The sequence below is a fragment of the Nuphar pumila genome, chromosome 7 (assembly GCF_984573655.1).
Source record: "Nuphar pumila chromosome 7, dmNupPumi1.hap1.1, whole genome shotgun sequence".
Classification (NCBI taxonomy): domain Eukaryota; kingdom Viridiplantae; phylum Streptophyta; class Magnoliopsida; order Nymphaeales; family Nymphaeaceae; genus Nuphar; species Nuphar pumila.
In genome coordinates, this window is record NC_143255.1 from 3,490,827 (window position 1) to 3,516,317 (window position 25,491).

The window sequence follows — 25,491 nt, forward strand, 5'->3', positions numbered from 1 at the left end:
TCCTAGCTTTGATACTAATTGTAATGACTTGAACCGCGACCTCTCCGGGTTTGTAGATGTCACTTCTCAGAGAAAATTTATCAAAATAACCTCAAAATCGAGCCTAATTTTTTTTTTCATGCTATAATAAGGTATCGTCGATGCTATAAAATCCAATATAACCAACATGTCCATTCATCTAACACCAATACTAACCATCCATGTCTATCAAGATAACATGTTTAAATTATACATCCAGAATAAAAAATGGAAAAGTAAAACAAAGTACTCTAAAGTACTTCAATTCACTACTAGCCAAGTTTGAGTCCATGAATCGCATCCTCCTTACTGCGATGCTTCTCGATCATGCAATTGTAACCAAGCGGGGGTGAGTCTAAAACTCAGTAAAGTTTCATTTATAAATATGAGACACCTGACTGTTATAACTGCAGTGAGCTTTAAACTTTTACTCCGAGTTTAGTTCTCTAAATAACACATATGTTGTTTACACATTTTATCCTCATTTTTCTTTTTCTTTACCCTTCCTAAAATCAGTCTTTATTTCTAGAGTAGATATTTCCCAATGTTGTCTGTTACACTAATCAGGTATCCTAAAAATAGCCTTATAGGCATAGCAACTCGTGTAGATAACTTCAAAGTCTACGGTATTGGCCAAACCTATAAAACACTCCACAAATAACATAGTCCAAATTGGTCTAGACTATAGACTTATAAACGTTATAGCTTTGCTCATCGATTGTAAGCCAGAGAGCCCAATATGTTCATCGGTAGTTAGCCAAAAAGATTATGAAGTTATACCTGCGTCAAGGTGTCTGAGGAGTTATACCTACTCCTAAGGTTTATGGTTCATGCTAAATCTTACATGTGTCTAATAGACAATGCTTTTACCCACAAAGGGTTACTTAAGAACTCTTCGAGATCCTAGGCACAAATGAAGTACATACACCTCTAACAAAGCCTTAGACCATGTCCTTTCTGTTAGAGTTCTTATCTCTTTGTGTGTTGTTACCCTAAATTCATTATTCATTTGCTTTCATTTCTTAGTGTTAATGCATAATATCATTTTAATTGTACATTCACTAACTAGTTTTTAGCATGTAATCAGATTGACATAATATCAAGCCTAGAGATAACAATCCATCACAAAGATACATCATAATTAATCATGTCATAACATGATGATACCCCTCCCAAGGTACAATCATGTCATTCTAAGAATAAACCCTTATTCTTAAAAATTTAGAACTCTACCTTATTTTTTTAATGTATAACGTTCTTTCTTTTTTTCCATAATACATTTCATGTGTCTAACCATTATCCTTATTTTCATAATAAGCACATTCATGGCATGAATCATTTCACATACCCATATTTTCATGAAATGACAAAGTACCTGGATAAACATATAATACACACCATAATCTACATGCATCTTTTTGAAAGCCTAAAAGTTTAGATATAATATAGATTCTTAATCATGCAATTCAATCAATCTATGCATATACATGAAACAATCATACATATACTATTAACGCACAAGGAATCAATACACCTAAATATAACAAGATGCATTTATAAACAAAGCTTGTATCTTATTATCTAGGGAGTTACTTATAAATATTCTCTTACCTCAAATGCAAGAAAATATCCTCTTACCTCAAATGCAAGAATTGATACCTCACCCTGCAGTCAAGTCTCTCATAGAAATAGTTGGATTTGTTCAATACAGAAAAACTCAAATTACAAAACTGACTTTTCCTTTATTTTGTAAAATAACCAAACTACTACTCTCAAAGATGGTCTATCAGATCTCATTTTCTATATTGGGTGTTTGACCATGAAAACAAAACAGACAAATTCCTCTCTGCATCTCAATTCCAATGTACTAAACCTCACCAATTTTCGAGTTCAATGTGAAGACTTATGTTCATTTTACCAAAGTAGGCAAAACTAGAGCAAAAAGGTCAATTATCTTCTCAAGCAGGTTTGGATCAACATAACAGAACCGTGTGAGATTCATCTAACCCTCTGGGTCTGATTTTTAATTCTAGATCAGAACTGACCTGGATCTACATCCTATACATATATCCCAACACTGGTATGTGTACAATTAGTTTGCTACTCTTAACCAACTAAGCCACGATGACCTACTGGTTAGGAGTAGATCCCTACATGTGAGAGGTTGGGGGTTTAAATCCCAACCCCACCCTTTAACACATTTTTTTTACCAAACTCAGTCGGGTTCGACAGATCGGGTCGGTCTGTTCAAAGACGATAGATCGAGATAGAGAGTGTCTAGTCTCTGTCTCGCCCCAACTTGACTAGACTTGGTCAAGTTTTACCCAAACTTAGTCAGTCCATTTGCAGACCAAGATAGAGAGTGACGGCTCTCTATCTTGCCCTAAATTTGATCAAACTCAGTCTAGTTTCACCCAGACTGAGTCAATTTGTTTGTCGATCAAGACAAAGAGAGACTGCTTTTTGTCTTGCCCAAAATTTAACCAAAATTGGTCTAGTTTCACTAAGACTGAGTCAGTCTGTCTGCAGACTGAGATAGAGAGCAGTCGTTGCTCTCTGTCTCGCCCTACACTTGACCAGACTTAGTTTGGTTTCACCCAGACCTAGACAAATCTTGCCCCAAATTTGACCAGACTTGGTCTGATTTCACCCAGGCCGAGTTTGTTTGGGTGCAGACCCACCAAACCTGGTTTGTTTGCACCAAGACCAATTGGTCTTGGTTAGCTCAGTCTGGTTCTGACCCAGACCGAGTCTGTTTGTGGCCTCCTCTCTCCCTCTCTCTTGGTTGAGGCATGGGTGCCCCCCCTACCATGCTCTTCTCTTTTTCACGATGACAATGTTGGGAGGAGATAGAGGAACACCCTCTGTCTCCCACCCCGGCCCCTCTCTTCCTTATGGTGGGTGGTAGGAATAAAGGTCCACCCTCTGTCCCTTGTCCCCTCCTTTCTTTACTTGAATGATGCTGGCAACCATAATTGTCGATAATATATATATATATATATATATATATATATATATATATATATATATATATATATATATATATATATGACATAAACACATTATGAGAGAGGTTGTTACTTATTGTCACCACCCCTCATATGGTGCTTGCGCTTCGACTTCCCACAAACCCTCTCTTTCTTTCTCTCTTGAAAATTAAGGGAACAAGAGAGTGAACGAAAGAGCTCATGGGTTTCATGAGTACGTGGGGGTTTCACCACCTCCCCGCACTGCTCTTACTTAATGAGGGCCTGTAAAGGATGTGTAGTACACATAGAAGAACATCAGTTGACAGTAAATCTTTTGGTATCAGACTTTAAGGGAGTAGACATTATCTTGGGTATGGATTTCTTCTCTAACCATCATGTTACCATTGATTGTCGGAGAAAGAGCGCCAATTTTCAATATCTCAAGACCCCGTTGTTCACCTTTTAAAGCATTAGAAAGCTCATAAAATTGGTGATCATTTTATGTCTTCAAGCCAACATATACCTACAAAAGGGTTGCCTTGGGCATTTGGCCTATATAAAAATAGATGTTGAGGATAATCTTATGATTGCAAAAGTAAAAATCGTACAAGAATTTATAAATGTTCTTTCTGATGAACTACCATTTTTTGTTATTTTCTCTTGAATCTAACCATACTGATGTGATCTAAATGCTTGGTTTTCTAAGAACCTGCTCTTGAATTATCAGATTTTGATGCATAAATGATATTTTTATAAGGATTTAAAATCAATGGCTCATAATTTTCATAAATATTCAAGCATTCAAAAACCATATTTTTTCATAAAAAATGCACGATCCAATGGTTGATTCCTAACAAATTCACCATGTCAAGTATATTCACATGGTTGCATTTGCTTTACCTCTTGATCCAAGACGGTTTGAGGAGGCCGAAAAAATCGAAGGATGGTGACTATATATATGTGCATTTTCAACACGTTTTGCAAATCCAACCAAGTGAATGTGTTTGGCATGGTGAATTTGATAGGAATCAACCATTGGATTGTGTATTTTCGATTAAAAAAATGTGGTTTTTGAATGCTTGAATATTTACGAAGATTATGAGCCATTGATTTTAAAGCCTTACAAAAAATCTCATTAATGCATCAAAATTGGATGATTCAAGAGTAGGTTCTTATAAGACCAAACACGTAGTTAAATTTAAGAGAAAAAAAATAAAAAATCCATGAAAATCACAATTCACAGATTAGTTTTCATATTTTCAGTTCTCATATTCTAGTGATTATATATATATATATATATAAGAGGCAGGGATTTGGTATGATCGGTTAAATCACTGTAAGAAAGTGATCTGACATCCTCCGTCCATTGATTCAATCTAATCTTACAGTTATTGTGCAAGTTGTGTGGGCCTACCGAAAAAGGTAATGATGACATCATCATTGGCAGTGTTAATTAGGGGTGTCAATGGGCCTGGTTTACCCAGACCAAAGGGTAAGAATCGATTAAGACCTGGGTCTGGACTTGAAGGTTCGATGGGATCCGAGTATAGTTTGTGAAGTTTTATATCAGACCCGAGTTCTGATTAATTAAGATCCACAATTTTTTAATGTAAAAAATAATAAAAATATTATTTTACCGGGTATGGTTCATGTAGTTTTTATCGGGTCTGAGTATGGTTTATCTTCTATTGGACCCAATTAGACTCGGATCTGAACCCAATACCATACCTGAAAATCCGTCCGAAGTCTTGTTCTACTTGGGTCTGAACCATACCCGATCCTTTGACACCAGTAATGTTAATGGTGGTGAACATGGACGGTCAAATGTCAAATCATTTTAACCTCATCTATTTATTTTTTATAATTTATTTATAAAAATATGATTTATATGAAGACTTTACGACGTCTAAATGTTTTTTGAAACATAAAAAATCGATGGCTCACAATGCATTAAAACTTTACAATACAAAGTATTGTGAACCATTGTTTTTTAGTGCTTTCGAAAGTGTATTTAAATATAAAAAATTTATAATCTAAAACAAGTCGCTTATTAATTGAATGATAAACATTCAATATGTAAAGTCCGATCAATTTAAAACCTGATCGTTAGAGAAGAAACACCACTAATCATCATCGGTTGTACGTTATATATATATATATATATAGAGAGAGATAGATAGACACGTATTTGAAGGTGGCAATCAAAGACATCATCGAGGATGACAATGGGTTGAGTCGATAAGAATGTTGCACGCAAGGTTTGAAAGCACATAAAAAGCACCTGAGAAGCCTGAAAAAATCATTTAACTTGCGGTTTAGCACCAAATTGATTTAGTAGGGACTCGTTTTCCTATATATATTAGGGGTATAGATACATCAATTTCGGGTTAGATATTGACAAAAAAACCAAAAATTCAAAGAATAAGTCTGAATCTAGATCCAAATTTGATCTGATGAGCTAAGGTTAAATCCTAATAAAAAATATGATTGGTAATACCGGATCTTGAGAAAAACAAAAGCTGTTTGCATTTTTGAATATGAATCAAAACAAGATCGGACTTAAAATGTTAATCCAAATCAGATTTAACAGATCTCAATTCGATCCCAATATACATTCCAATTTTACTTAAAGGATCCCAAAATAATGTCAGATTTAGATAAGATATTCAATCATATCGGATCGGTTAGCAGTTCTACTCTAGATTGTCACCATGGTAAATAGAAAAAAAATCCCCCCTCGTTCTCTCTCAAGAAGGTAACCTATGGTTCAGCTCGTTGAAACTGTCGCCATCGTAAAGAAAACATAAAGGAAGATGCACTGAAAGAGGCACGTTGTGCCAAGAGAGAGATATATATATATAGAGAGAGCCATGGTTTTAAGGGGCACGCCACTGGTTTTAGACACATAGTTAGGACAATTCTGGTGGCCGCCGTTGAAGGCTTTTGTTCCTATATTCCCAATTCTTTTCTATTTTTGTGAATGGAAAGTTGTTGAAGGATCTAGAGAATGCAATTACTAGATTCAGCTAGCCTCGGTTTTCAAAGAAATTACCAACTCTAGTCACTGTCCTGAGCATTTGGGCTGTACTGGGCTCGACCAAAAGGGTCCGCAAATGTCTTCAAACCATTCTCATATTGCTCCATGTCGAACTTAGACTCGGCTTCTCCCAGCACCAACCTGAGCCTCATATATGATTACGTCCTACTTCTTTCTCTCTCTCTCTCTCTCTCTCTCTCTCTCTCTCTCTCTCTCTCTCTCTCTCTGTCTACCCACAATGCATCAAATCATGAAAGTGGAAAACACGAGAGTGGGTGCAGAACTATAGATATATAGATAATAGAGCAAAAGTACAAGTATGATATTATATGAATAGTATCGTAAATTAAGCAATCTCTCATGATAATTAATAAAAAGTAATAAATTAATGTCTTTCATACCATTTGCGAAAATATATTAACTATAAAAGCAATCACACAGTCGTTTATATATACTTTGTAAAGAGTGTAATAGCTGAGCTAGTTTTAATAAAATAATAAATATCATAAATAAAATATTTAGAGCACAAGACAGCAAGTGGTAGGTTGGATAGTTTCATTGCCTTTGAATGGTACTTTGGGGCAATCAACTCTCATATGAAGACAGACGTCAAAGTTGTCATCTTTTTTAATAGTATTTAATAAAACCACAGCTGCCGGATCCGTGGGATCAATAACCATGATTTGAAAGACCCCACCACCTTGCCAACTCTCTATAAATCAAAGGCTCCTTGTGGTGTGAACTTGTCAAGAAATAAACCGTCTTCTAGGGATTTGGTGGTGAAGTTCCCTGTTTGGATACTTGCTTGAGAACAATGAGCCTGAGGGACATTAGCAGGCCCTGTTTGGATACTTGCTTGAGAACAATGAGCCTGAGGGACATTAGCAGGATCTACCTGAGTGCCGGGGCTAGGGCTATCCAGTCTATGAAGGACCAAGCTGGGTCTAGATTGGACGCTGGGTTGAAGTCCATGCAGCCAACCACTAAGAGGGATTCAGGCGTCCGCAACCAAGCCAGGCGGTTTTCTGGTGCTGTTGACTCGGCCAAGAGGGTGAGTCCGGAGGAGAAGCAGAGGAGGGAAGCTGAGAAGGCTGAGAAGGTCTACCACTTGATATGTTGGGGCCCCAAGTAGGGAACTCTTCTTCTCCATGAAATATAAAGGATGGCCAAAGTTCTTGTTTTTTGGGTTTAGTTTGGATATCTATGTGAAGTTAACTATAGATCTTGAAAATGGGCATTGTGATAAGTACTTGAGGATTCAAGTTGTAACATATATACAAAACATTCATCTTTTTGTTTTGGTCTCTCTCTTTCTCTCTCCAAATTGAGGACCCTAACATTAACACATATATTATACAGTTTATACTCTTACACCAAAACATTTAAAATTCTTTGGTTTATGCTCTCTCTCTCTCTCTCGAGGACCCTAACATTAACATATATATTATACTCTTACACCAAAACATTAAAATTCTTTGGTTTATCCTCTCTTTCTCCCCAAATTGAGGACCCTAACATTAACATATATATTATATTCTTACACCAAAACATTCAAAATTCTTTGGTTTATGCTCTCTCTCTCTCATATTTTTGGTATTTATACATTTATTTGGCAAGCTTGGGGCGTCAATGTGGAAAATTGCTTCTTTTTGTTAGGCATCAAATCTTGACTAAGAATAAAAACGTAGACGTTGTATTGGGTGATTGTGATAAGACGAATGTCTTAGGCTGTTTAAAGAAAGCACACGCTTTTAATGCTTAAAGTAAACGGTAACGTTACGCGCTTTGGATTCTGCACACGACAGTAATATATTTTGGACTCGTACCGCTGTCAACGGGTTTGGTTTGGACTCAGGTGGGACCAAACCCATATTTGATACTGGGGTCGATCCAATCAGGCGTACCACAATTGAAACAATACCCAGATCATGAGACTGATATATCAGTTAAGACTGTATTCTTACATGCAACGGTATTGTCTAAGACGACAATGATTTGAGTGGAGAAGAATGTATCAGACCGAGCCTTCAGAATGAGGTATGTGCAATGTGGAGTTCTATCGAGTGTAAGAACGCACGATATGTGTTAGCTTTCAATGATGTGCGGTGGTAGCATGGCACACAGTAGACAATTGTATCATCGTCAGTGCATCATTGTGTGGTGGCACAGACGTGAAGTGTTGTTTGGTTAAGCATTGTCAGTGGATCAAAGGATATTACCTTTGGGAGATTTGGTTAAGTACCTCTCAGCTTGCAGGAGTTTCACTACAACAAAGCAGTGGATTAGCGACGACCTACTTCCGTCGCTAACGGGCTTAGCGACGAATACCCTACGTCGCAAAATTTTTGACGCTAACTGACGACGACATAAATCTGTTGCCCATTCCGTCGCTAATTGTGACGGCATAACGAACGACAGATTTCGTCGTAAATCCGTCGGTACTAAACGACGACTTTCGCTTGGTGACGGATTTACAGTCGTCGCTAAATTATATGTGTAGTGTCGGATATATCTGTCGCTAATCCGTCGCAAACAAGAAAAAAAATAAAAAAATTTATTTGAAAATCAAATTTCGAGAATGCTACAATTTATATTTCATATACAATTTATATTTCATGTAAATAAAAAACAAAGTACACATAAAATTACATATAAAAGGAAACTAAAACAATTAATCGTTCCACTTTAAAATTCACAAGTTTAATTAGTTACAATTCAACAATTATATTTTCGAATAAAAAAAATAGAACAAATTCAAAACATTAATCTAATCATCGCCCAGATTTTGTGTGTCTTCTTATTCATTGCCTTGATCTGTCCCTTCGGCTTCGCTACATTGATTATCGCCAGCAACCTACACATAAAAAGAACAGTCAATATTGATAAACAAAATATATTGAAATAAATTATACACTATATGTGATTCTATCATGTACTCATATGTGTTCTAAGGCAGACAAAAAACTCTATATGTGATTTTATCATGAATGATATGTGCTCTAAGGCAGACAAAAAACTCTATATATGATTCTATCATGAATGATATGTGTTCTAAGGCAGTCAAAAAACTGAATATGTGATTATAGCATGCTCATATGTGTTCTAAGGCAGTCAGAAAAACTCTATATGTGATTCTACCATGCTCATATATGATCTAAGGCAGGCAAAGCAAAAAACTTTATATGTGATTGTATCATGAATGATATGTGTTCTAAGGCAGTAAAAAAACTCTATATGTGACTCTAGCATGCTCAAATGTGTTCTAAGGCAGTCAAAAAACTGAATATGTGATTATAGCATGCTCATATGTGCTCTAAGGCAGGCAAAAAGTTGTATATGTGATTCTAGCATGCTCATATGTGTTCTACGACAGTCAAAAAACTGAATATGTGATTATAGCATGCACATATGTGTTCTAAGACAGTAAAAAAAATTGAATATGCTAAGGCAATCAAAGTTACATGAAATCTAACGACATGCAATATATTGCATGAAACTTTCATACCTGAGAGGGACCTGCAATCGAAGTTTCTCTGTCCAGCAAAAAACTGTTGAACTCAGATCGGAGAACATCGGTGACGATTTTATGGAAGTAGTCACGCATTGTGTCCTTAACGATATGGCGTACATCATCATCGGAAAGAATATGATGCTGCTTGGAGCTTATATCGATGGAAGAAGTCGGTGAGCCGTAACTGGAAGAAGCAATAACAAGTGAAGTATTCATATTACCCCCAAACCCGAACACACGACCCTTTTTGGGTTCACCTGCTGCAGTCACCCATGTTGCACGATCAAATGATGGATATTGAGTAGTGTCATCGCCATATCGCTCTACCATTTGTTGCTCATATGCCTCCTACAAAATAATGTTTACAGTATGCATTAATAATTAAGAATTACAATGTTTATGATAACTTGCATATTGCAATGATTATTAATAGAATAAATACATATCATTGTCGTTCTCGCCTTCTCTGATACGAAGTCTCCCGTGATCTTCCGTTTATGTGTTTCAACAAACACATCCTTATATGGTACAATGTCTCCTTTTTTCTGCTTCCTGCGAAGTTAAATGATAAAAGATTTAGTTAACAAGTTTGCAACAATACTTATAAAATTGATATTATATATTGATAAGTTATCATTTTCTTCAGGTGGCACCCAAAAGTCTTAGATCCATCTATGTGTAGATGGGCTTCGGGCATTTTCGCTCGATTTTGTGCAGCCTTCGCATAGCGATTTCGAAATGCATTCCCCGCCCACTTGTCGTACATTCCCTCGGTCTTACAGGGTTTGGTATGGGTCGGGTCTGGGTTAAACCTAACCCATTATCACATACTTAGCCTCAATTTGAAATAGAAAAGCAATACATTCATACGCTCTTAATAGATGCTATATTTTTTAAAAAGAGGGCATTTTTTAGTGACGCTGCATATGGAAAACCTTTTACAACTACGCATCTCAACATTTCTTGAGATGGAGACCCAACTCCAAAAATGCCAAGATGGGTGGCTGTGTGGGGGCGATGAATGATACAGCGCCACTGCATATTATGTGTAAACTTTTAAAAATGTCTTCGTTAATTTATATGATATGTATTATATTTTTCATTTTCATTTTTAATGCTTATACATATAAATTTGGTACAGTCGATTGTATCGTGCTCTATTAAAAATTCACGGGTGGGAGCTTTTTCTTATCAATCTGACCAATAGACATGTTGAAGATGGTTCATTTTGTAAGAAACTTACTTTGAAGTAACAATTTTGACATGACATAATTCAATTATTAAATCACAAAATTTATAAATATTGCATGTCAATGGTCTTTTAAGCTCATAAGGAGCCTGCATAGTAATGTTGTCAGTATCAGTAAGTATCGTATCGACAAAAAATCGATACGCATCACCCCTGAATTGACTATTTTTTAATATATGTAAAAATTACTAACAAATATTTTTTAATATTTTTTAAATATTATTTTAATGGTTTTAACACATGTAATGTTCTGATTGACACTTAATGTTTTTTATTATTTTTTGGCCAATACAAAACGATTCACTTGAGTATCAGTACCAGCGGATACCGATACTGAAAATATTGCTAAATACACATTAGAATTTGATAATATAAAAACAAAACATGCAGATCATATTAATTTATATCCTTGGTGCAAAACAAAGTCGAGGAAATACCAAAAATGGATGGTTCCTACCAGAGATTACCATACTAACGAGAACAGCTAATATGTATATGTGTGTGGCAGTAAACAATTTTTTTTTCTCAATTTATAAAAGACAAATTTTAGTTGATTAAATAAAGAGTGACATCTTGATTTGATCATTTTGGTAGGAATCCATTTGTGAAATATCTAATTGACTATATTATTTTGATTATTTTAGAGAAATTGGCTATATTATTTTGATACACACCAGAATATATTTTTTAATTAACTATTATGCACATGTGGTATGTTTCAAAGTTCAAAATTTGCCAGCATAGAGGCTCGGATGGCAGAATCGGAGGTTGCCAATGGGGAAAGTTTAAAACGGCAAAATATCGACAGCGACTCATGAAATATAGATTTTTTTTTAAAAAAACTCACATTTTTGGGGGAAATATTAGCAATAATAAACACATTTAAAAAATTACATTTTATGAAAAATAAAAAAACACAATATTTTCACATTAAATGGCTGTTAAAAACACAAATATTGCTTTTAAAACATGATATTTATGTTTTTATGAAAAAACAAAATATTTTGAAAATATCGTGAGAAAAATCCATTTAAAACTTTCAAGTAATTTCTCATGATATTTTCATAAATATCATTATATTTGTCAAGCTGGGATTGGGTATCCCATCCATCAAGGGTGCACCCAAACCCGCACAAATAAGTAATTGGATTCGGTTTTTGCTTTCAGTTATGTTTTGGTCAAAACTGGAATAAAAAAACCCAGCCTTATTAATTAAAAGTTTTTAAAAATAAGTACAATTACCAAAACATACTTATGCAATATGAAAAATGACCGTACTGTATGACAAATAAGACATGTTTCTCAAAATACCCTGCAATTTTTGAAATCTTTCTCATGTTCAAAATCACAAATAGCCAACTTTGTTAAGACCTTTTTAACCCTCGCATGTATGAACCTCCAAAGTTTGAACGAAATATTGAAAACTCTCACTTATTAGGTCTACATGTTTTTTGTTGTGAACATCACAAAGTTCACATAATTATATTTGTGAACATTCTATTAAACTCGAACCTCAAAACTTCGCAAATAACTGACTAAGTTTGCATATATCTCATGCAGTTTGCATAAAAATATGTGTGAACATCTGGTTAAACTCAAACCTCGAAACCTCATAAATATCTTGTAGTTCGTGTATATCTAACAAAGTTTGCATAAAAATATGTGTGAACTTCCTATTAAACTCAAACCTCGAAACATTGCAAATATCAGACAAAGTTCACATGTATCTAGCAAAGTTCACGTAAAAATGTGTGAACTTCCTGTTAAACTCAAACCTCGAAACATTGCAAATACCTGACGAAGTTTGCATATATCTCATGAAGTTTGCTTAAAAATATCTGTGAACTTTTTGTCAAACTCAAACCTCAAAATATCGCAAATACTTGATGATGTTCATATATATCTCATGAAGTTCACATAAAAATATGTGCAAACTTTTTGTTAAACTCAAATATCAAAACATCACAAATATCTGACGAATTTTGCATACATCTCACGAAATTCACATGAAAATGTATACGAACTTTCTGTACTTAAACCTCGAAATATCGCAAATACTTGACGAAGTTTGCATATATCTCACAAAGTTTGCATAAAAATATATGAGAACATCCTGACTAAGTTTGCATATTCCTCATGAAGGTCACACTTCTAAATGATTGGGTATAAAAACCGATTCTCTGCTCCCTAGGGTTATTTTTGCATAATTTTTTAGGGTTCTTTGTGGTCCCCAACCAGCTTCCCGCTGGCAACTATTCCACCGTCACTTCATTCTTGAGTATTTTGAAATCATTGATCATGATTTTTTTCGGTATGCACATCTTTAGCGATTGAACCAATTTTTTTTAAAACAATAATGTTTTTTCATTTATTTTCATGATTTATATGCCTCTATCCTTTAGTTTTGTTGTTTATATATTGTGTACCTTGTATGATAAACATGGCATGTTGAAAACACAGTTTCATTTTTTTATGTTTCCTTAACGATTCAGGTTTTTGTATTGTCAATAGGCTATTCTGTTTGTTTTTTGTAATGCCTTTTCAATAGCCTATGTTATGTGTCTCTATTGCTTACTTGTTTACCTATATTCTCTATCATGTTATTGTAGAAAATTTTGAATTGTCTAATACAATATGGAAACTAAGAAGATTGTGTTAGAGGGGTCGATACTTGGATCATCTTCTAGTGTTGGAACACAAAAAAAAATGCCAAAGAAGAAAAATTATGAACTGAGTCATCCGGCATCCGGCGTACTATGATGCATGAAGATTGATTGACATGTGGATAGAGAGGGAGCCACATCCAATGCCAGAAGTTTGTGTGTCTAAAATTTTTCACAAAAAAAACACCCTTTGTAAATCAAAAAAATTGTGCTCGAACAATCAACAACAAACACAAAAAATGTTGGTCGAACAATGGATAACAATTTCAAAGTGACCTATATCTAAGGCAGAATGTGTAGAATTGATTGAAGGGTTCATGGTCACAATCTTGTCTCCCATCTCGAAAGCATTAAAGGAGGGAGAGAGTGACTCAGTGGTAAAGAAGAGTGACCCATTGGCCCATTTCGGTTGAGTTTTATACAAAATGAGTTTATACTCACTGAGCGATCCAGACCGAGTCACTGGGTTGACTGGATGAGTTTTTAAACTATGATACCAACTGCAATTTACATAACTATTACAAACATAAAAACTTAGAGTTTACAAACTCATAATTGTTACAAACATACAAATTTATATTCATACAAACTGCAATTTATATCTTTACAAATAATTGAATTCATACAAATTTAGAATCATTGAATTTACAATAATTAAATCATACAATAAATCTCAGTTACACAAAAATTATAGAACAATCGAAGGTTCTGCAGTCACTATTGTAGATGATTTAGGCGTGTTTGTAGCTCCCCATTGGCCTTATTTGTGTTATCGAGAAGGCCAGTTTGAGTCAGTATAATATTCTTCAGCATATGAATTGCATCTAGTGCAAGAGCTAACTTTGTTTCCGCTATGGATGTAGTCATTCTCTACTTTGCCCCAACTTCCTCTTCCTCCTCAATGACCCTCTTTGCATAGGGACTACTTTCAACCTACTGGGATACAATAACTACATTCTCATTATCGGTGCCACATACTATGGATGACAAGCTGATGTCTTCACCGTCATTATATCACTCCTCAAGTTTGAGAAGAATATCATGGGGCAATCATTTGTTTGCATCGAGACAGATTTACATACGATGCAAGGGCAACAAGGTTGCTCAACAAACCTAAATTGTCAAACGACTCAGCTGGCCATTTGGCGCTTAACTTTATTGATGTTATGTAGCCAAATGTCCGTCTTCACGATGTTCTTCACCCCCTCAACCACATCGACTTTCTCCTCCTTCTTCTCTTTCACGTCTTCATAGGGGCAGAACTTTATCTACCGAACAAAGTCAAATTCATGGTTAGTCCTATATTTCATTATGTATAAAAACATTAAAAAAAAAACTCACATCTGCCTTGTTAAGCCTACACAATGATGCAACACATTGGAAATGTCCCATGTGAGGACTCACCACTCTTCGATCAGTCACCTATTCACTACATAACTGACTCCATATTGCAACACATGAAAATCCATGTAGACGGTCATACATTTGAGATCTTGCAATGGATATATGCTCACATAATCAAACCTGCAAGGATTAACATAGATTAATATATAGTATAGTATTTTAACAATGTTAAATAATATTTGAGTATAAATCATAAGTCTTACTAAAAAATGAAGAAATAAATACCTCAAACAACACCAACATTTCGACCATATTTTTTCTTTCAATCCTCGCGCTACTAAAACTTGTATACAGGTGTGCAAGTGAGGTTGCTCCCTATACATATTGATCGACGTGATTTGTGTCTTGCAAAAATTGAATACACAATGTATGGATCAACTTTACAACAGTGTCAATGAATAAGCATGTCTCAAAGAAATAGATCAAGAATGCTCTCACCTCGTTCTCCACCCTACTACTACCCTTCCTTCCAACACACGGTACATTTTCCTTCATCCTCTTCCCCTACTGGGGTCATAGAGGTTCCTCAACCATGATAGCTTTAGCTTTTCTCTGCCAAACGCAACATCCTTCTTTCTCAAATAAAGATCAAACAGGTGCTTGAAATCTTCTCATCAATGTCCACTCACTAGCTCTTCACGACACTTAAATTTGGTGATTTATAATACGTTCTTCAATGTGATGGTCATTTCAAGATCTCTGAATTGGAATGTGTTGGTTGTCAAATTTCAAAACCGCACAACGACCTCTAAGAGGGGGCGATCGATGTTTCATGGTGTGATATATAAGAATTATCGAAAATACATCATATACAACAACTCTTTCGCTATTAGGAATCATTGGTGTGCTTGAAACTAGTATAATTGATGTGTGTGGGATGTTGGATCTTCTGAATCTTTTGGTTGTTGATCTTGCAATCATAATTAATTTTGTTGGAGTCTCTCAAATTAATCATTGAATTGCACACATATACAAATATAATGTTTTAACAATCTAGTTATCATAAAAATATGTTTCACACATACATGAATCAATGAGAAAATAATAGTCAATGTTTCACACACACACACACACACACACACACACACATATATATATATATAACATTTTATAACTATTAATGATTGCTTAGAAGATAAATATATAATTGATACCTATCAATGAGCACCAGGCATTGTTTCTCGTTGCAACCTCTCCCTCAGAGCTTGCACTTTCTCTTCTAGGATCAGATGCTCATACTCATGAGGATTATCTTCTTGCAATCGTCTAGTGCACTCTTCAACTCAGCCTGAACACTGCCCTTAACATGCATCCAATCCAGCCACAAGACCCTGGGATACATCCACTTCCTAAGGAGGGTCCACATTAACCTCAGCCTTAGGGTTTGCATCATCCCCTTGGTGAGTTACCTTGATCTTAATCTTGCCACTGCCACTGCCACTACAGCTGGTTGCATTTTGAACCTCATCTAACCAGGTATTGAGTTATGGAGTTGACTCGACCGAGTCATGAGAGAGTCAGTCGAGTCACGAGCGAGTCTTGCATATATATACATATATAATACATTTTATATATAATTTATGAAATATAATATAAATAAATGTATATTATATATAAAAATATGGTTATACATATATTAATAAAATTATACATTAAATATATTATAAAATATCATAAAATGCATATTATATATAATATATTGATAAAATACTATAAAATATATATAGTATATACATATATTTATATATTTTATATAAAATATAAAGTTAACATTACCCAGCCAAGTCATCGAGTTGACCTGGCCAAGCCACGGATCACTCAAGGACGAATCGAGTGATGAGTCAACAAGTTTTAAAGCCATGGTTTGTATGAATGTAAATTTGTATGTTTGTAAATGTTATGAGTTTATAATTCTAAGTTTCTATGTTTGTATCAATTATGTAAATTGCAGTTTGTGTTAATGTAAATTTGTATGCTTATAATAGTTATGAGTTATAATTGTAGTGTATAATAGTTATGAGTTTGGAACACAGTGCGAGGTAAATATTCTATATATGAATTTGAACATAGTGCAGGTAAAACTATAAATGAATTTGAATTTAACAGGTAAATATTTTATAAATTATATGTTTTGTATGAATTGAGCAGGTAAAAACTATAAATGTGTGAGGATAAGAAAGTCCACAAAAAATGATAAGTAAAAAAATGAAGTTTGTATAAAATATAGGTGAAGATGAGGAAGTCTGCATACAATATAGGCGAGCAATGACCAATATTTGCAAGGATAAGGAAGTCCGCATAAATAATTCTTAAACTCTTTGTATGAGAAAAATTGAGGACTTCCAATATCCCAAATATTGGCCATTGTTCGCCTATATGTTATGCTGACTTTCTCATTGTAGCAAATATTATTCGTTGTTCACGTATAATTTATGCATACTTTCTTATTTTGTTCACCTATATTTTATGTTGACTTCTTCATCAGCTTAAATATTGTTCGTTGTTCGCCTATATTTTATGCAGACTTTCTCATCGGTGCAAATATTATTCGTCATTCACCTATATTTTATGTAGTCTTCCTCGTTTTGTTCGCCTATATTTTATGTAGACTTCATCATCGATACAAATATTGTTCGTTGTTCACCTATATTTTATGCGGACTTCCTCATCCATATAAATTTTGTTCGATTTTCCCCTAGCTTTTTTGTGGACTTCTTCATCTGCACAAATTTTAAAGTCAAATGGTGTCGGTCTTGATGATACGTGCTAATTTAGGCAGTTTAGAACCAAAAGATGATCAGCCAACAGACAATTATCAGTTGACAAGCATATGTGGATTTGAGGATGTTATTGGTGAATCATTTTGCTCCAAATCAAGAAAGACTTCAGCAGCTCCAGACAAGCCAGAGATCCTGCCTTGATGAATATTTCCATTGTAGGAAGTAGCAGAAGACAATTGTATAAGAGCATTATAGGAAGTAGCAGAAGACAATTGTATAAGAGCATTTTTGTTGTACATTCATATTCAATTCGCTACTGTTTACACGTTCAATCTACAATTGAATTAGTTTGTTTTTGTTTTTGTTGTTTTCATGCATTCAATTGTTGACAAGCAAAAATCTATGTCAATTACATTCTTCCAATGCATATTTAGATGATTTTCTTAATCCTTTGTGTTTTTCTGATGTAGATCATGGAACTTGTATTAGTTTTTTACTTGATTAAGTTTCTGGTGCTGCCACTAAGATTTCATAGTCCCAATTTTTAACTAGGTTTTAGATTTAGGACATGACCCTAAACCAATTTTAACTAGGTCTATGGGTCACTAGGCTTGAGTCTATAATGCATGGCCCAATTTCTAATGAGCCTGGATAAGATGAGATGAATGGGATAAGTGAGTCTTGCCATGTTAAGTTTTGATTTCTGAATCCCAAATATTTTTAACTGTGCCTAGAGTTTTTTACCTGAATCTAGACCAATTTGAACCAGGGTCAATGGGTTATTAAGCTTGAGTTTATGATGGCCAAGGATCTATATGGGCCAACAAAAAAGTGTAACTAACTACCAATTTTTTTTTTTGACAGAGAAAGCTGGGGTTAGGCATACCCTTACAAGTTATACAACTAATACCATTGAGATTCGAGCTTGCAACGTCCCAACACAAGGTGACGTGCACTAACTGCTCGTGCCATACAAGCGGAGCCCACGTTGGTTGGACCAATTACCAATTGGGTCAAGCTACAATCAGATAAACTTGGGTGTGGTATGTATCATAGTTTTAAAACCCAATGACTATCACTCAGCTCGTCCATGATTGACCCGTGACTCAACCGGGTCATGCTAACTTTATATTTTACATAAAATATATAATATATGTTTATTTTATAGTATACTATTAATATATGTATAACCTTCTTTTTATATATAATATACATAATATTTATATTATATTTTATATATTATAATATATATAATTATATATAATATATACATGAGAAGTGAACATATTAGGTCTCATTTCTCATTCTTCACCATAGTTGTTTTATGATAGATCTGAACCGTTAGATGTGTATAGCATGCTCGATTTAGTAGGAATAGACTCTTGGAACATGTTTTTTTTCGATGAAAAAATATGTTTTTATGAGCTGGATAAAAATGTCATTGTTTTTTTATCACCTGAAAAACCTAAATACTGGTCGATTTTGGTGATCCAAAAGCGGGTTCCTACTAAACGATGATTTTTTAAGCGGGGCAGAATGAGAAAGTGAGTAGGAGCACATTACTCTCTCTCTCTCTATCTATCTATCTACTATCTATCTATATATATATATATATATATATATATATGTGTGTGTGTGACTCGGTGGAATTATGAGGTTAGTTATCCGAGTCATACTAAAAACTCAGCTGACTCGATCAGGTTTTGTTCATTTTCGGGTCATCCACTGGTTTGACCCAGTAAATAACTAAGTCAACCGAGTCACTGGGTAACCTTGGTATGTACATTGGCCGTGTTAGTCGGGTCTACGTCATGTCCAAGTTGGTTCAGGTTTTAAAGGCAATGGAACTGAGCCGTCTGGGTTTACAATGGTGTTAATTCCGAATCTGATCAAGTCTAGAAATTATCTGCTCCATATCAGTCTGTTTTACAATTTGATCTATACCTTCGAACCAACTGAATCTGTTCATTCAACTTATCGGGTCAGGCATCAACGTAAGAACCAAGACTAAAAGCTAAGGCAGTTTTTGTTTTCTTTTTCTGACTTTTGAGTAATTTGCAAAAGCCATCCAAGTTATTAGCTGTTTAGTAATCGGGTTATTACATTTAACCTAATGCTTTTATAATTTGTGGTTCAGACATGCTTGGTCCTCAGTTCACCTTTTGTTTTGCTCAAAATAACAAAAACGCCCCTCACTGTTTATTTGTTTAACAAAGGAATAATAGATTCATACAAGGCCAATTGTTTGATAAAAAAAGGATAAAAATGTCATTTTCATTCTTTAACATGTATTTCAAACCTATTGCTTAAAATCTAGATTCGAATCAACTATGGTCTATCGAATCAGGCCGAGTACTTAGCAAAGTATTCAATCAGCCAAACCAGGTACTGCCACGCAGGCAGGGGCGTAGCTAGGATTCATGTGATGGAGGGGCAAAAAGGGTTGTAGCAAAAAAAATTTTATTTGTGCGATAGTAGGGGGTTGGGGGCAGCGCCCCCAAAATTTTTTTTTCGAGATAAAATAAAAAATGGCTACAATTATTAATAAAAATCTATTTCATATAGACAAATCAAACTATTTGCTGCAGTCAGGGCTGGGCTAGGACTGGGCTGAGCTACAAAAATGGATAAAAATCTATTTCATATGGAATGAGGGCTGGGGTAGGACTGGGGTTTTAAAAAAAAAAAAATTAACTGTTTCGGGAGGCAGGACTGGGCCAGTCCTGCCCCCCCCTTAACTACGCCTTTGCACGCAGGGTCGTACCTGTGTTTGATGGGGCCTGAGGCCGAGGGAAAAAATGGGCCCCCTAATTAATAGTAAGAGTCCTGGGCTTCGAAATTTTTTGAGCCCCTATTAAAAATGGGCTCCCTAAAAAAATAAGCTCTTTATTAATAGTAGGAGTTGCGGGGCAGGGCCTCGGAATTTTTTTGACCCTCTATTAATAGTAGGAGTTCGAGAGCAGCGCCTTCAATTTTTTTGGAGCCCCTGTTGAAAATGAAATCCTTATTAAAAATGGGCCCCTAAATTTTTTTTTGGCCCAGGGGCCCAAGTCTCATTGGCCTCTTGACAGGTCCGACTCTGCTGCCACGCATCCTGGGGCCAACCCTTCCCTGAGAAGGTGGTCAGCTTCTCCCAGGGCCCACTCTTTCCGAGGGGTAGGGCTGGAAAACAAACCAAACTGCTGGTGGCTCGGCTCATGCATGTTCGGCTGGTAAAGATCTCGTCCAAACTTGTAAAATAGGTTCGGTAAGCTGAATATGAACGATAGGTACTCGGCTCGGTTTAACTCGCATAAGCTCGTTAGGTATTAAAAATAATATTTTAGATATATTTTACATGTATTTTTTTTACTCAAAAAAACTGCTCCAGGCATAAAGACCTAGCCGCGCTGGCTCAGCCTGCCATACTTACGGTTGCTGTCGCGGATACTAAAAATGGGTATAGAATGGCCAAGCTTCGGCTTATGCAGGGGTTGATGCCCATGGGATTTGAACCTAAACCAATGTAGTTTAATTTTCTATAAGCAAGCCAGTTCGAAGTCTGCTCATATAAATCGGGTCGAGGTCAAACTCGGGTTGGCTTGCCGCTAGAATGAGCCAAGCTTCAACACTTCAAACTGGTTTCGTTCAGCTTGTTTACCAGCCCTACCCAGGGGGGAAGGGTGGGATCACTCTCCTCCTAAAGGAGAGTGGGACCCAGGATACGTGGCAGCATCAGTTGGGTCGAGTACTGCCCAGATCTGAGTCTCATGATCAATTATGCACCCTGTTCCTTCGCACTCTTTAGTCACCACGGAAGACAAGGATGTATCCGTGTTAGATACGTTTCTTTGTAGCCTTTAAGAATTGGAATGTGGGTTGGATCAAGATCCAAACCCATTTATGATCCATGCTTAATTTCTCTCACGTGTGCATACACACGTGCATGCACTCTCCACCAACAATTGTCATGTCACTGTCTGTTTCATGATAAGCCTCCCCTCTCTCCTCCTATCTCTCGCACACACATACGCTGTTTAAGTCCAGTTTGTTGGTTCAAAATCAAAGGTTTTGGGCCTTTTTGTGAAACAAAATAAAGAATGCCTTCACTGCAACTCTACAGGACAGCACAACTCTCATTAGCATCTCACAGGCAGGGTAGATCAAAACAATGCTGCTTCAATCATGGTATGAAAGTCACTACAACCTTTTTATTAGTTTTGCGCTTGAATTATTTACCTAAATTGTCTTGCATTGAAGCTTTGTTTTGGGCTTCTGTCATATTTAGTGACAGTGACTAATGGAAGAAAGAAGAGGATGAAGTTTGTTGTCAAGGGGTGCCAAGGTGAGAACAAGGCAGGGGAGAGGAGGGGTTTCCTGAGTCTTGAAGAGGCTGGCCTTGTGGAGATGTCAGGGTTGAGCTCACATGAACGGTTCCTCTGCAGATTAACAGTACTCTCTCTCTCTCTCTCTCTCTCTCTCTCTCTCTTCATGTTCCTCTGCAGATTAACAGTACTCTCTCTCTCTCTCTCTCTCTCTCTCTCTCTCTCTCTCTCTCTCTCTCTCTCTCTCTCGTTTGAATCAGTGCTCAGTACCAGTTGCTATTGTTGGTTGAATTCCTTTTATATTTGTGAAAAACTTTTACTGCTGACTTATTAGAACCAGCACCATCATAATCCTGAAAAATGCCGATATTAATATCTTCTAGAACAAATATATATCTGGAAATTCATTATAGGTGAAAAGATAAAATCCCCATTTGCGGAATCAATTTGATTACTTACAATGGGATTGCCTGGATATCAATGGTTCAGAGCAACTCTGAGATTCCAAGAGAGGGTGCTCAATTGGTAGGGTTGCAAACGGATCGGACCTCGGATCCTAAAATACATTGGGAAGTCGGACCGGTTCTGATCCAGGACAGCCAAAATTTTGCAAATTTGGCTTCCTGAATCTGACCCGTTTGCAACCCTATCAATTGGGAGATACATTGGGAAATAGAGATGGGGAACTAACCTCTCTCACTCAACTGGATCTCCATTTGCATCACACTGTATATGATGCCTGGTTTAAACAGTTAAAAGAGTTTTTGCTTGAGATTGATCTAAGAGTGATATCTGTTTTATCACGGTTGGGGCATGTAAGGCTGAGTGGTCATGTCCTCAACCCCGAGTTTTACCTCCACGGAGGAGGGCCCATTGAGTGACCCAGTTCTCAGTGAGGTTTTCCTTCATCATCAACAACAAAAAAAGAAGAGAGTGCTGTCTTTGTTACAATGTAGATAAGCACTGACCAACCTAGATTTGGGCTTTGTTCCTGCCTATTTCTATTTAGCTACAAGGTTAAATTGATCATACTTTTAATGCAAATGGAGTTGTTTGGTTGCGAGATTGCGCGTATCGTCATAGAGTTTAGGGTGCCCTTGGTTTTGTTTGTGTCATAATTAAGGTTGTCATAGCCTTTAATAATATACTCTCAATATTTGTCTATTATAAGATATTATTTTCTGTTTTCTGATTGTTTCAGATATCTTCCCTGAACTTACTAAGAGTGATCTCGGAGCAAGAAGGAACCACCATAGAGGAACTCAATGCTGGCAGGATATGTGATTGGTTCATGAAGGACAAGCTGAAAAGGGAGCAGGATATAGGGTCTGCTGTACTTCAATGGAATGACTCTGAGTTTACCTTATAACATTTAAGTCAAGAAAAAAGTATACCTTTTAATATTATTTTGGTCATTTAATCTTAATTAAATTCTATTCAGTCTACTTTTGATTATTCATTATTTATGTGAGGTTTTTGACTGCTATGGTTTGGACATCCGTTGCATTCTGAGAGGTGTCATGTTGACCGTACTACAATAATGTAAAACTACATGAGTCCTGCCTGCTGCTCAAGGAGATAGTTTCTCATTTGGTTTAGGCGTTGTGACAAAAGATGCACTTATTGGTATTGAACTTTCGACCTCTTTCAACTTGAAAGTCTTAACATACCCCACCTAGCCACTAGCCAGGCATGTGGTCTCCTTTCTATGTGTATAACCAAACACATGACCTAGCATGGGCTTGTACATAAGATTGGTTGGTTAGCTTCTTTGCCCGATATTCAGGCATAACGAGATACACTTGGTTGGATTTAGAGCTGGGAAATGAGATCTTGGCTCATGTTCGGCTGGTAAAGAGCTTGTTCGAACTCCTGAAAATAGGCTTAACAAGCTCGAGCATGAACAAGCAATGTTCGTCTCGGCTCAACTCATACAGGCTCTTTTATTAATAATAAATATATTTTACATATATTTAATTTTATAAAATGAAGATGGTTAAAGTGTTTGGCTTGTAAACATTAAATTTACAGTTCAAATCCTATTGCTTACAAGTTTGAAACCCTTATTTATTTTGTAAATGAGCTAGTTAGAGTTTAACTTAGTAGGTTTAAGGTTCAAATTTTATTGTTTTCAACTTAATTTCAAAAAAAAAAAATGTAAACGAGCTTGCTTGTACTAGGCTTGTTTAGTTCGGGCATTTTATGAGATCAAACTCGGCTTGGCTCGATACAAGAAACAAGCCAAGCTTGAACACCCTTTATTCAGTTCATTCGACTAGTTTACCAACCCTAGCTAGTTGGATTATATTTAACCTTTTAATAAAGATTAGTAAGATGAAACCTACGTCACATGGGGCACCCCAATTGGGGACACATGTTTGGCAGACACCACATGACAGGTAGATACCCCACATGTCACCTTATGCCACTGGTTTAACAAATTTATAATTATTTAATCATTTTTCTTTCTATATTCATGCATATATTTTTACATGTTGGAAACATATAAAATATTTTTATATTCTAAAATATTACTTATTCTTATGTCCTACTTTCTGTAAAAACACAGATTTGCATCCTCGAATTATTGTGTTTGTATCATTATCCATGTAATATAGGATGAAGTAAATGCCTGCTAAGGTATTCTAACGTAGAGAAGAGTTTAGGGCAACTTACAGAATGTATAGGCGAATTTGTGTTTAGCCACGTCAAGTTTTAAATAAATGTTTAAAGAAAAAAAAACTTACTTTTTCATAAATTGCTCAATTGGCCGCCGTGCTAGTTTTACCCTCTAAAATTAATTGGGATGCCCTTAATTATTACTAGAGAAATGAAGAGCTACAAAAATGACATTCAATCATTTAAAGAAAGGGGAACATAAAAACTGCCATTTTTAAAATTAAATAAAGTTATGTGAATAAAAAATAACTCAAGTGGTCATCGGGTCATTTTGTTAAAAAGTTAAGTCACTTATCTTAAATATTTGAAACTTGAGGCTCCTCCTACCCATAAATTTTCCCAAACGTTAGGCTCTTATTATGCAAATTATCAATGAGATTTTATTACCGTTCTAAATTTGATTCATTGAAATTGAACATTTGATGCTTTGAAAATTGTATGGTTTTAACATGTATACATTTACACTATATGGTTTTAGGTTGAGACAGGCTTAATGATTGTGAAAACAAAAAGGTTGTTCCTTACCCACAGGCTCTCCTCTCATCTGCTAGGGTGTTAAGGTAAATATGGATTCATGTCAAATCCAAATATAATGGCTCAGGGTGACATATTGAATTCAAGTATTTAGATAATTCAAGACTCTCAAAACTAATGGACTATGTGATATAGCTAATGGAGACAAGGTCACGGTGGACAGAAGGCAATCCTAATGAGTTCAAGAATGATAGACTCGAAGAAGATCCTCCCAAGCATGGGATGAGCATGATTGTAACTCATTAAGGAGACTAATCCTTGTAACTAATATGCTATTTAAAAGGAACCTCTCATCTCTATTGGGCGTGTAGTGCGATAGAGAGAGTATTTGTGGACGTAGAACCACGTTAAATTATGGTGTTTTTGTGTGCGTGTGAGTGTGTGAAATCAATTTTACATGGTA

General features: G+C 35.7%; 1 protein-coding gene across 1 annotated transcript; it reads left to right on the top strand.

Moving 5' to 3' along the window:
- The first annotated feature begins 21,604 nt into the window (after positions 1-21,604).
- LOC149830870 (receptor-interacting protein) lies at positions 21,605-23,330 on the top strand. The gene is made up of 3 exons (XM_090011904.1): positions 21,605-21,738; positions 21,839-22,002; positions 23,077-23,330. The coding sequence occupies exons 1-3, from the start codon at positions 21,651-21,653 to the stop codon at positions 23,242-23,244; spliced, it is 420 nt and encodes a 139-aa protein (XP_089868030.1). The 5' UTR covers positions 21,605-21,650; the 3' UTR covers positions 23,245-23,330.
- The last annotated feature ends 2,161 nt before the right edge of the window (positions 23,331-25,491 follow it).